The sequence below is a fragment of the Lacerta agilis genome, chromosome 3, assembly GCF_009819535.1.
Source record: "Lacerta agilis isolate rLacAgi1 chromosome 3, rLacAgi1.pri, whole genome shotgun sequence".
Taxonomy (NCBI): domain Eukaryota; kingdom Metazoa; phylum Chordata; class Lepidosauria; order Squamata; family Lacertidae; genus Lacerta; species Lacerta agilis.
The window spans coordinates 2,459,071-2,472,353 of NC_046314.1; the positions used below are offsets into that span (position 1 = coordinate 2,459,071).

At 42.6% G+C, this 13,283-nt stretch overlaps 1 protein-coding gene across 6 annotated transcripts in view; it reads left to right on the forward strand.

The window, feature by feature from the left end:
* The window catches only part of WDPCP (WD repeat containing planar cell polarity effector), a 129,307-nt gene that overhangs the window by 38,174 nt on the left and 77,850 nt on the right, over positions 1-13,283 (forward strand). For 5 of the 6 annotated variants that reach the window (XR_004426355.1, XM_033145610.1, XM_033145611.1 and 2 more), the window contains exons 10-11: positions 504-692; positions 9,456-9,579. Coding sequence is in view for 5 of the 6 variants with exons in the window: in XM_033145610.1 (XP_033001501.1) it covers positions 504-692; positions 9,456-9,579 (313 nt within the window). In the remaining variant the exon portion in view is untranslated. The remainder of the gene's footprint in view (positions 1-503; positions 693-9,455; positions 9,580-13,283) is intronic. The other variant, XM_033145612.1, reaches the window with a different exon arrangement.

Here is a 13,283-nt window from a genome sequence, read left to right on the forward strand (position 1 = left end):
CAGGGAGTGGTAGGGGATGTTTTATCCCATGTTGATGGCCTTTCAGCTGATTCCCTGGTGGCCCGCTAGAATGTGGAGTTAACCAGGGCTATCGACTGTCTGGCTCCAAAGCGCCCTCTCCAATTGCATGGAGCCCAGACAGCCCTGTGGTTTTCACCGGAGCTGAGGGTGATGAAACAGTTGCATTTATATACTGCCTCTTGCACCTAAGGCAGTTTACAATTTTAGAATACTTTAAAAAAAGAAAGTTAAAAATGGAACATGCATTTTCATAGCTATGAAATGTCTTCTGGTGTAGTTTCTTCTACTCTAGCCTAACAGGGAAGTAGAATGGGAGAAAATGCCTCTTTGTCACAGAGGGATAGGTGAAAATCAAGAGCCCTGCATTAGCTGAGCAGAAGTGCTTAATTCTAGCACAAATCCACCAATGGATACAATCCTTAATGTCTGCCACTGTTGGAAAGCACTAACTTTGTCCACAACTGTGTTGTTTCCTCTGACAGGTGTCATCCCAAGAGGCCATCTTGGCCTTGTAGAAATCATCCAGGAGTATATTCATCAGAATGAGATACATGAGGCAATTAATATCCTGAGCAGCATGAACTGGAACGTAATGGGCCATCAATGCTATATAAGCCTAAGTGCCATACTAAACTATCTTCTCAGACAAAAGCTGAATCTTACAAGAGAAGGTACATTTGTCATAAATATGAGTAGCTGAATCATGAAAATAATAGCAGACATTGAACAAATGACTTTAGTCTTAACTTGTTATGGTCAGAGTTATATTTATACTTGTGTTAAAATGAAGTTGTGTGCAAACACAAGATGTTCAGTATCATATATTAATTTAGTCTTGTTTAAGAAAGACGGGCACCAAACTTTAACATATTTCAACTGAAATAGTAGTTGAAATGTTCCATTCTATTTCATTGTGTTATCAGTGGTGTGTGTGCATGGACATTACTTTCCTCTTAGTGAATCAAAAACCTCAAGATAACTGTTAATAATTTGAATTTCTTCAGTGGTGATTGGTTAAAGAAATACATCAATCAGCTTTACATGTTAGCTGTTGTATACCCTCATACTTATTTCCTCCTCTTGCTGTATCTCCCCTGTTGCCTACAGTGGTGTCTGAAACCTCCCTACATTGACAGATCAATTCTAGGCTCAGGCTCATCTCTGCTTGATCCTGGTGGGATGTTTCTCCAGTGAATAGCTGTGTGTGTGTGTGTTAGAACTGTGCTATTCCCAGGATTTAGTTAGGAGGAAAATTAAGCAGGAAAACTTCATGCCATGACTCAGCATGGAGGTGCAGCTGGGAACCAAGCTTGCCTTTTGTGGTAAGAAGGGGGTGTAGGATATGGGGAACAGCAGATATTAAGAAAATTGCTTGCTGCCCAAACCTGCCCCCAGGCCATCTGGCTGAGGCAGGCAATCCCTACACTGCAGTGTGAGATGCAGGACTGATTACCTATGTCTAATATTCCAGCAGACAAGGTCAAAATCTCCTCTTGGAAAACTTCTGAAAGTACACAGTGGGAAAGTGGAAGATGGCGGGGATGGGTGGGAGGGAGAGGCTTTTCATGAAATTTTGTTTTAAAATATGTGTATTATATTAGCTGTAGCTGTCTTGTTGAGTTCTTCCCTACATGCAACCCTGCTAATTCTGCTTTACAAGTAGTAGAGTTCTATGCCATCCAGGATTTATCCTATACAAGCCTTACAAAACCTGTCATGGTAATTTGTTTTCTTTTTATTAGAGGAACCCAGACAGCCCTTTCATTTGTAATGGTTTGACGGTTATCTTTGAGATCTTCATTTCTGCCGTCAACATCAAGCTGTGCTATCTAATGAATCTGTAACTGTGCTAATACTTACTCGTATTCCATGTGGGCCGTAGCATTTCAGAAGTGCAAAACATGCTGTAAGGAAAACAGCAACAGCAAGAGAGCATGCCTCCCCCCCCAATAACCTACTGTATTAAATTTTAATCAAAATTGATTGGTGCTTTTGAAGGAAAACACCTTCAAAGTTCAGCTTATCTCACTGTCTAGATTTAAGATACTGCAAAACCTCATTTCCTAACAGGTTGCCAATGCTCATAACACTGGACTATTAGAGCCTTCAGTGCTATCAAATCTTATAAAATAAAATGTACCTATGCTTAGAACTAAACGATAATTATCACCGAATACCGAATTGGTTAGTTCAAACAGACATTTATGGCAGCATATCAGAGAGAGAAATTTCCCTACAGGTCAAACACCTTTAAAGCACTTGAAAAACTTTGATTAACTAAAATTCAGTTTGCCCATCTGCCTTGAAAGGAGCGTCTGTATCTCAAATCAAATTGTATCTGCAGCTAAAGGAATTATACTTTGCTTCTAGATGACAACAGAATTTTATTCCCTTTTTTGTGCTCACCTAGCAGTCATCTATGTTGTTTAACATCTACACCAGAGCTTTCCAAACTGTGTGTCCTGACATGTTAGTGTGTAAAGCTACAGTGTGTAGGTGTGTCATGCAAATGCTGCCTGCTCTCCTCCCGGGGCTGGAAACAGGTTAGTTTAACCTCTGGTTTGCTAGTAAAACTGAATTACTGTGTTGTGAAATGATGCAAGTCTAAAAAGTGTGTTACCAACATGAAAAGTTTGGAAAGTTCTGATCTACATGAAACCACTGAGTGGAGCCAGGTTGCTCACCATCAGAAGACAGTTTGAGCATATTACACTAGCTGTCAATTAGTTTCTGGGCTCGATTTAAAGTGCTGGTTTTGACCTATAAATCAGCTCAAGACCACAATATCCCAAGGACTGCCTCCCCATATGAACCAACCAGGACCCTGCAACCATCATTTGGGACCCTCCACGAGAGGTCTAGGGGATGGCAAGATGAAATAATAATAATAATAATAATAATAATAATAATAATAATAATAATAATAATAATAATAATAATAATAATAATAATAATTTTATTATACTCCGCCCATCTGGCTGGGTTTCCCCAGCCACTCTGGGCAGCTTCCAACAGCATGTTAAAATACAATAATATATTAAACATTAAAAGCTTCCCTAAACAGGGCTGCTTTCAGATGTCTTCTAAAAGTCTAGTAGTTGTTTTTCTCTTTGACATCTGGTGGGAGGGTGTTCCACAGGGCTTTTTCTGTTACGACTCCCAGTTTGCAGCATGTCCTCCCCAGGAAGGCTCGCCTGGTGCCTCCATTACATATCTTTAGGTGCCAGACAAGAAAATTTCTCTATGACCTGGCTTTTGGCTGACTGAACATTCTATGCCCTTTTAAATGTGTTTGTGGAGGAGGGGGTATAGTGGATCCCATCGCTAACCACCAATGTGGTGGACTCACCCTGCTCACTATCCTTAATTAAATATAGCGGACCCACCACACAGTATGCCAATTAAACAAATTTCTACAATTTACCACAGGCTGTCTTGTAGGAGTCTTGTGTGAGGGTAAACTTAGTAATTTAGAGTCTAAGGCAGACGCTGAACAAACAGGAAAAGTTTTATTTTCAAAAATAAGTTGCAGTTACAGGTGGGTAGCCGTGTTGGTCTGCCATAGTCGAAACAAAATAGGAAACAAAATAGGAAATTCTTTCCAGCAGCACCTTAGAGACCAACTGAGTTTGTTCTTGGTATGAGCTTTCATGTGCATGCACACTTCTTCAGATAAGTTGGTGAAACAAAGATGGGTCAGGACTTGTGTTCTTTCAGAAACCTGTTAACTTATTAATTACACTAAAGATACCGCAGGCATTAAAACAAAGTAATAAATGTACAGCTTCTCTGCAGTTCAAGTAGATGCTAAGGTTCTGGAAAAGGTGGTAAAAAGCTTAACTAGGTTTCTGTGACTTCACTCTCATTCCTTTACTTAGTTATTAGTTACTTAGTTATGTTACAGTTAAATACTTTTGAACAGCCCAGCACCCTTCTCAGCCTAATACTTTGGTTCATGAACAAAGGGCACTTTTCAGCAGTTACCCACTCTCTTAGCAATCCCACTCCTGAGGTATATGAATTAGTATAACATACCCAGGGGGTCACCTCACCGCTTGCTACTGGTTTGGGAGCTTTCTTTTCCTAGAAGAACTCTCCCCTCCTGTCTAGAAGTCTGTATTCCCACAGGTTCTACCTCTCCTGGCTCAGACTCAGCACTCCAGGTAACTCCTGTCTGTATACCTTCCCCAGACCCTCAACCCAGTCTTCCTATCTAAGTTGTGAGACTCTTTCCTCTTGCTATAGATATTCTCCTCAGGGCGGATGTTCCACTCAACTCAGAACCAATTCTCCCTCAGTCAAATCCTATCCTAATCCCTATCTCCCATCTCAAATCAAGCCCTATCTAATCCAACTCTTTCCCTCAGAAACGGCTCAATTTAAAAATAAAATAAAATAAATAAATTTGGATTTGATATCCCACTTTATCACTACCCGAAGGAGTCTCAAAGTGGCTAACAATCTCCTTTCCCTTCCTCCCCACACAACAAACACTCTGTGAGGTGAGTGGGGCTGAGAGACTTCAGAGAAGTGTGACTAGCCCAAGGTCACCCAGCAGCTGCATGTGGAGGAGTGGAGACGCGAACCCGGTTTCCCAGATTACGAGTCTACCACTCTTAACCACTACACCACACTGGCTCTCAATTTATTCTCCCTCTCAAAGTACTGCTCTACCCCCCTCTGGATAGCTGTCTTGGTAACCAATCAGAGAAGCGCCAGCACTTGGGTGGAATTTCCGAGGGACTGCATCACATTGTTGTTGTTGTTGTTGTTGTTGTTGTTGAATTTATATACCACCCTATACCCACTGGTCTCAGGGCGTGGGGATTGGGAAGGAGCAGTCAGAGAGATTGCATGTGTGGGGTGCATGCAGATCAGGCGTGAGGCTGATGCAGGGAGCAGCCACAGAGATCAGGCAGGTAGGGGGAGGAGAAGAAGTGGGAGTCATCACCACTGCATGGTTTGAGTGGGAGGGGATGTGGGGTGCATGCATCTGCTGTCAGCGGGGCAGCCAGTTGTGGCAGCCAGTAAAGGAAAGGCAGCTCAGATCAGCAGTGCTATCGGCTGAGATCATCATGCAATATCAGCGATGCCTTTAAATTGGCTGCCCTGCTGTCCCTCATGTGAGGAGCGATATATTGCTGGGTCTAAATCATTGTTGTGGTGTGCTTTCAAAACTGATTTTGGCCAATACATTGAAACATTGCACAGCACTAAAACAGACCATAAAATTTGTGATATTGCCATGCAAAAATGACAAAAAAGTAGTTGGGGGGAGGCAAGGGGTGGCGCTGCGGACCACCTGGGTGCATTCCATGGACCTCCAAGGGTCCCTGGACTCCTAATTGGGAACCACTGGTCTATAGCAAAAGTGGTTGCCCTGACCAATCCAAGCACCTTGTCCACATCCTCGAGCCTTACCAACTGAAACTCATCCAACACAACAGGACTAGACTGTGCTCTGGACACCCCATGAGATTCATCTGTTATCTTGGTGGATGCAAGCAATTTTATCCTCAAAATGCCTTGCAAACAAGTCATAGCAAGTTACCGTTGGTTCTACCACCTCCTTTGGGCCAGCCTGTAAAAGGCCCCGTACAACCTGGAAAAGCTCTGCTGGACGACATAATGAGGTTACAATGGTGGCAGCAAAGTATGCCTTCTTTGCTGCCTTCACTGTCACTAGGTAGGCTCGATAATGAGCCCTTATCAGTGCTTAGTTGCATTCATTTGAATATTTCCTCCACTTGCGTTCAAGCCATCTCCCAGCTTGTTTCCTCGCCCTAAACTCTGGAGTATACTATACCAGGAGGCCAAACAGGCTCCACGAAGTGAGAGAGGGTGCTTAGGAACGATTGTGTCAACAGCTCAAGCTATTTGGATGTTTCAGAGGTCGGCCAGGACTTCGACAGGGGTGCCAGTCATAGCTGGGGGGCAACCCAGAGCTGTTTGGAATCCCACTGGATCCATCAGCCTCTGTGAGGGGGAAAAGATGCTGACAGCCTAAATCTCAGCAGGAAGTGATCTGACCATGCCAAGGGACAGATGTCAATGTCCCTCACTTTCAAATCAACCTCTTCCTGCCCAGTTGAGAAAAGAAGGTCCAGAGTGTGGACACCAATGTATGTTTGACCGGTGACACGTTGGGACAGCCCCATGGTGGTCATGAAGTCCTGAGCCGCCCCAGAGCCAGCTGCCTCGGCATGGATGTTGAAGTCTCCCAGAACCAACAGTCTGGGAGTCCACAACACCACCTCCGAGACCAGCTCTGTCAGCTCAGGCAGGGACACTGCTGGGCAGCAAGGCAGGCGGTAAACCAGCAGAATCCCTATTTTGCCCCAGTTGCCCAATGCCTGAAATGCACACTCTAGATTCCCCCCAATTGGACAGAGGGCCTGGAGAGAATCTCTGTAGACCACAGCAACTCCCCCTATAACTGCCCTGAGACCTGTGGGTATAGGACGCTATATAAATTCAGTAAATAATAAATAAACAATAACAACCTGTTTCTGGGCAATTGCACATTATTTGTCAGCTGTTTGCGCATCTGGTGTTTAAATGCTTTTTGTCATCAATATTATAAATATGGTAAACCCCCTTTGATGGCCCCTTTACCAATTCCTCCTCTTTGTTCTATGCCCATTTAGGGGAAGAAAAGTTCTATATAGGAAACAGTTTGGAAGGACCAGGAAAGTGATTGTTTTCAAATGTCAGCGGAGAGCTCCTTGGTGAAATTTGACATTGCAGAGGGAGGAAAGACATTATCATCATCATCATCATCATCATTTAATAAATCTGTTAGTCACTTTATCTTGCCTAAGGCAACCCAAAGTTACTTACAACCAACCAAACAAAAAACAAACAAACCTGTACATTAAAAACAGGGGAAGGAAATAAATTTAAAATGCCCAATCTACTTCTAAACAGCCACAGATAATAAAAGGCCATGCCAATTTCACTAATATCTGGAATCTTCCCACTCCCTTCACTTCACCTCAGTCTGGAGGAAGCTATCCAGGAAATGCATGATGCCACAGCTGTTTGAAGACTGCTACTGGCAGTGGCCTTTCACCCCTCTTCCCATTATCTGGGCAGAATGGTGACAGCGGCTGTTGTCTGTGCTTATTTGCTTGACATCTGATGGAAGGGTGTTCCACAGGGTGGGCACCACTACCGAAAAGGCCCTCTGTCTGGTTCCCTGTAACCTCACCTCTCGCAATGAGGGAACCGCCAGAAGGCCCTCGGTGCTGGATCTCAGTGTCCGGGCTGAACGATGGGAGTGGAGATGCTCCTTCAGGTATACTGGACCGAGGCCGTTTAGGGCTTTAAAGGTCAGCACCAACACTTTGAATTGTGCTCGGAAACGATATCTGAGCACACCAGCACTGGTGCACTTAGCAACGTGTTAATTTAAAAAGCAAACAAACCGACATTGGTAAAACTGACAGGACTTTGCCAACACCAGTTGACAGTTTCACTGCAGAGCAAGGGAAGGGCAGTAAAACAAATGACTGATGGGCAGGCAGGTAGAAAGGCAGGGTTGCATACCTAGCCAACCACCACTTCGTACCTGGTGAGACAATAGACCTATTTATCAGTTCACTTCTGAAAGCTTTGTGCTGTTATTCCCAGCGACAAAAGCTCTAAATATCACTGCCCCACCAACCCCATAAAATGTGACAATGAGGAAATTGTAAGAATGCTGTATTTTGGAAATAATGATCTCAGGCTTAAGTGAATGAGCAAATAGTGTCGTTACTGAAGGAAAGTCTAGTGTAGAAGGAAGGATCCCCAAATGGCATCATGTATGCAAGTGTTTATAATCAAGTGTTTATGGCAGGCATAGGCAAACTCGGCCCTCCAGATGTTTGGGACTACAATTCCCATCATCCCTGACCTCTGGTCCTGTTAGCTAGGGATGATGGGATGGGAATTGTAGTCCCAAACATCTGGAGGGCCGGAGTTTGCCTATGCCTGGTTTATGGCCTGTCATTAATCCCAACAAATTATATTCCTTATTTAACCTATTTAACTGTCTGCGGACAAATGTCGGCTCCCTCGGCCAGTAAAGTGAGATGAGCGCCACAACCCTGGAGTCGTTCGCAACTGGACTTAACTGTCGGAGTCCTTTACCTTTACCTTTTATATTTTTGCCTAGTTATTTAAACTACTTGCAGGATAGCCCTGAGTATACTGTAGGAACTTCCACCTTCCTCTAGATGGGGTGAAAGCCCCTGCTTTTATTAATGTTGTAGTTTTCATGCCACACTTTTTTATTTTTTTATTGATTGATTAATTTTTTGACATATTTTATTAGTGTACTATAAGCTTTCTTTTTATGTTATACCCAAAAATATGGTCAATAAATAACTAAATAAATAGTGTGCTCTCAGTTTTATTTATTCAAATAAGATCTTCATTGTTACTGTCAATGACCAGCATAATAGGTTGGTTTTATTTCTTGAAATTAGTTATAGTCCACTTCCCATCCAAGGATCCTGAAGTATTTTACAGAATAAAATTTCAATCCTTAAATGTTAAAAACTTTCAAACATATCAAATAAGTATTAATATATACATAAAATTAAACCAGGTACGGTCAGTGAGCATTGTCAGGGATTAGACACAAATGGACCAGTGAGCCTGAGCAAAGAAATGTGTTTTTAAGTCTTTGTAAGCACCTTACTATGGGTGCCTCCCACAGAGCAGTTATTTCTTCCATGGCCGGCAGCTGTGTGCAAACAGAACTTTGTGGTATAAAAGGGAACGGTTGTGGTGTAAAAACTTGAAATATTTCTGGACAAGAGAAACACTCAATACTTTTTAAAAATGCTACAAAAGGCGAAATTGCTGCTGATTGGGAAGGAAGTACTTTGGAATGTAGCAATTATATACTCTCATTAAGATAGCATTCTTCTGGTAGCTATGTTAAGTCACCCTGAATAATTCTGAAGGCAGAAAAGCAGTCCTGCTGTTGTCAATGCTCCTTGTAGAGGTGGTGAAATATGCGTTGAGGTAAATTCCATTCCCCAGGGGCCGTCACAGGAAAAGTTCTTCACCTGTTGACCTGTGGCACAATCGAGAAGCTTTAGAAAAGCCAGAGCTATGTTGGTATGAAGGACAAATAAGTTAACTGGGACTTGATGTTTACAAGGAAGAACTTTGTTCATATTTTATCATGCTGATGAGTCATTATTGCCACATAGAAATAATTAGAGAATAGCCTCTGTTCTTTTGACAGCTGCTTTGTTGTTGTTCCAAATCATCGTTGATGTACATAGGTTTACTTTTGTACCAGCTGTCAAATTTTTTACTTCACCTTCCTGGCAATAAATTCATTGTGTCTGTCTTTGAAAAACCTGACAAACAAGAGCAGTTCCTTACAGGTGAAGGGGTTTCGCTTGTTTCACGGCTGCTGTGTTTGAACTCCACAGCTCAGCTGGAGGCAAGCCTGGGAACCTTCTATGCACCAACAAGGCCTCTCTCTGAGACAACTGTGTTGGAATACAGGGACCAGATCAGCAGATATGCAAGAAGATTCTTCCACCATCTGCTCAGGTGAATGGCTACTTTAATTTTTTTATTAACTTCAAATTAATTACCCATTTCAGTAACCTTGTCCTTTTAATGTGGTTAACACATTTTCTTAAAAGATTGCCCTGGAAAAAAGCATTTATTATCAGTTTTGTTTGTTTAGCTAGAATTTCCTTCTTATCAAGACATGCATCGTAGACATGGCTTTCCTTCTAGAAAAAACGTGTCCCAGAGCACCCACAGGGGAAAAAACCCACTGATTGTAGATAAGGCGCTGTTTTCATTTGTTTTGCCATAATCACGTTTTTAAAGTGAATATTTCCTCAATTTTATAGAGAAGTGAGTGGTTCTGTGGATATGCTCTGAATTTGGACTAAAAGATATAACTGTTAGGGGGAGCTGAGTTTGATGCATACTAAAAATGCAAATTAGCAATGTGTGGCCTAATACAATTTTTCACACTGAACTTCTAGAATTGGTCAATTTTATTCCTCACTCTTTAAATTTAATGATTATATTATCTACGTTTCAGGTCTCAACCCCAACATTAAAATCAGTTTTCAAATCTGACCCCTTATATTAGGCCACTTTCTTAATTTTATGGTTAATGTACCACATGTACCATTTAGAGGCAAGCAGGTGCAAAATGTGCATTCAGCCTTGGCATGTCTCTAAGATCTTTTAATAGAGACCACCGAGCATTCCCATAAAGGGTTAACAGAGGGAAGGAACAACAGAGAGAAATAATGTAAGAAACTTAAATATTCAAATTTTCCCTTTTACTATATTAATCTTGAAGAGATGTTAATTGGAACAGTTTTTCTTAAGCAACCCTAGCAACAGGCACTTATAGAGTTAAAGCCAGTCATTCACGTTAACTGGTCTAAAGAGTACATAGGAACATATAGGAAAGGTATGGAAGGGAGGGATAGTGGGGAAAGAATTCTGACCGAAAGATAAGGCTGAACTGAAGAGTGGTGAACACAGAGCAAAGGCGGAGCTAGCTGCTCTGGCACCTGGAGCGGCGCACATGCTATGCCCGCGGGGGTGGGGCTAGCTGCCTGCGGGGGCACCGACATGTAGTGAGAGGCGAGTGTGCCGGGGGGGCGCCGCCCGTGGCTAGCGGCTAGCGTCCCGGGGGGGTGCCACGAGCGATGAGCAGCCCAGGGGGCATGCCGCCCATGGTGAGTGGCGGGCATTCCAGGAGGGTGCTGCCCACATCAAGCGTCCCGAGGGGGTGCTGCCCATGGCAAGCATCCCAGGGGGCAGGGGGCACGATGTCACCTCCCCCCAGGGATGACACCCAGGGCAGACCGCACCCACCACACACCCCTTCCTCCACCACTGACACAGGGTGGATTCAGTAACTGGACAGAGGTTGCAAACACCAGGAAAATGTATTGGTGGTGTTTCTGTGTGGTATGAAAGTGCTTGAAAGCCATTTTCCAAGGAGGAAAAATGAGAGTTTGGGGCACTGATAGGTTGTCTAGGAAGTTTGTAAAGGAGAAGGAGTGGGAGGGTTGAGGCTTCTTTTACAAAAGGGAAAAGGGAGGTGGCAACAGATAGAAAAGATTCAAATCCAATTAGGAATATTCTGGGGCAGGGATCTTGCAAATGGGTGGTTCCAGGTGGATATGAGTAGTGGTCCTTAAAGTGAATCTTTGGCTCAAAATAGAATGGTAAAAAGCAGAAAAGGTGGAGGAAAGAACCAGTGGGAAGAAAGGCGAGGGGGAAAGTCTTATAAAAAGTTGTAGAGAACATAGAAAGAAAGGGGATTGAATGAATAAGAGTGTACAAAGAGGAGCTGACAGAGAGAAGTGGGAATGACCAAGGAAGAGGAAAGGGGGGGATTGTCCGCAGCACTAAAAGGAGGGAATGGGCAGAGTGGGGGGTTCCTTGGAGAAATCAGGAGACCAGTGAGGGAAGAAGGGGGTACAGGTACGGTAGTTAATGGACTTTGTAAGGCAGGCTTAAAGTACCTCTCCTCGTTTGTCTGTATAACTTGAGATCAAGACCATTCCGTACCTCTTTGGCAACAAAAAGGGGGCAAGAGTTTAAAAGACTGCTGTCATCTGAGACACAAAGCATCCATTTTTATGATCAAGTTCCATTATTAAAGTAAAGCAAAGGCTATGATCCTGTCTTGGTGGCTCACTGGAATCAAAATGGATATAAGAAATGCTCTAAGTAGTGCTAACTTGGTAGTAAACTGATGAGCCAGACTTTTGCTAGCTAAACAGAAGGTAAAAATTGGCATGCAGCTGAAGGCAATAGCTGCTGCCCATTTCATGGCAGGAGTCCAAGGGTATGCTTTTGCAGTTTAGCAAGTGATATGCTGGAAAGTCAGAGATTGAGTTTGATTAATGTGTATGCCAAAGAAATGATGACCTTGTGCCATGTAGACAGCATTTCTTAGAATGTGCTCAACCTGGCAATGGTGGCAGCTTCTCCTATTATCTCCCATGTCTTTTGAAACATCCTCCCAGTTCAGGTTACCCATAAGCTACCCATGTAAAAAATGATCAAAGCTAGGGAGATTTCATGACATCAGCACAAGTGTGGGGAAGGATTACATAACATATTGAAGCATCAGTTAGCAAAAGTATGAGAAAAAGACACACAGTTAAATGGAATTTATTTCAATGTTTGTTTGTTTGTTTGTTTGTTTATGTTTGTTTATTGCATTTATATACCACCTTTCAGTCAAGGCATGCAGGAGGGGGTCTGTCTGGAGCAGGCCCTGATGCTGTTTGTATTGGTTCACTGTAAACAAGTGAAATTTTTGATGTAATGTGCTCAATAGTTTGAAAGCATCTGCAACCAATATTGTCCAGAGGTCTAAGTAAAAGCTGGTCCTGCAACCATGAAAAAGTGCATTGAGTTCTTAATTTTTACTACCAAATGTTGATCTACATTTTAAAAATTGATGAGATATCACACTTAACACGAGGGATTTTTAGTAGAAGCAGTTCCTCATCCCTAACCTTAGTTCCCTCTGCTTTAGTGCTGCCTTTTGGTGTGTAGACATGCTGATATGTTTGCTCAATAAATGTAGCTTTCAAGACATACTGTTAAGTTTACATGATCACCAGAGTGAGAGGGCTAAAGCTGGAACAGAAGAAAAGCTGAAGAGAATTAATGTAATAAAAGCTGGGATTTAACAGACAGGGTTGAACAAAATAAGTGTGAAACAACAGGTGTCATTGGTTCTTATCAGCATTTTTAATTAACATCTGTTTTCAGCCCAGAGTACTTTGGAAGAGAATGCTGGAGTGTGCCTGTATTTTAAGATAAAGGTAGACTGTTGAGGAGTTCCTAAACAGTAAGAGGTTGAGGACCCTAAGAGGTAGGGAGGAGTTGTTGTGCGCAGTGGGGGGGGGGGGTGTTAGTTGCAGCATTTACGAGCCTGAAGGGAAGCCATTTTAGCAACATCCCTACAAGAGATTGCTATGGCAACAAAATATTTTCTCTTAGAGGAAAATAAAAATGATAAGGAGTGTGGGAAATTCAAAGGGAAAGAAGATTCTAATAAAAAGAACGTATGAGATACATTTTGAAAGCAGCTACAGCTTTACTGTTTGAATTATAATTTTAATTGAATAATTCTATGTACCTCTTCAGTCTCTTTCATTAAGAGTCTCAGGACTTTGCCAAAATTAAAAGAGCCAAACTGAAAAGGAAATGCATTCATTTCTTGCAACAACATAAAAGGAAACTGAGGCTACTCA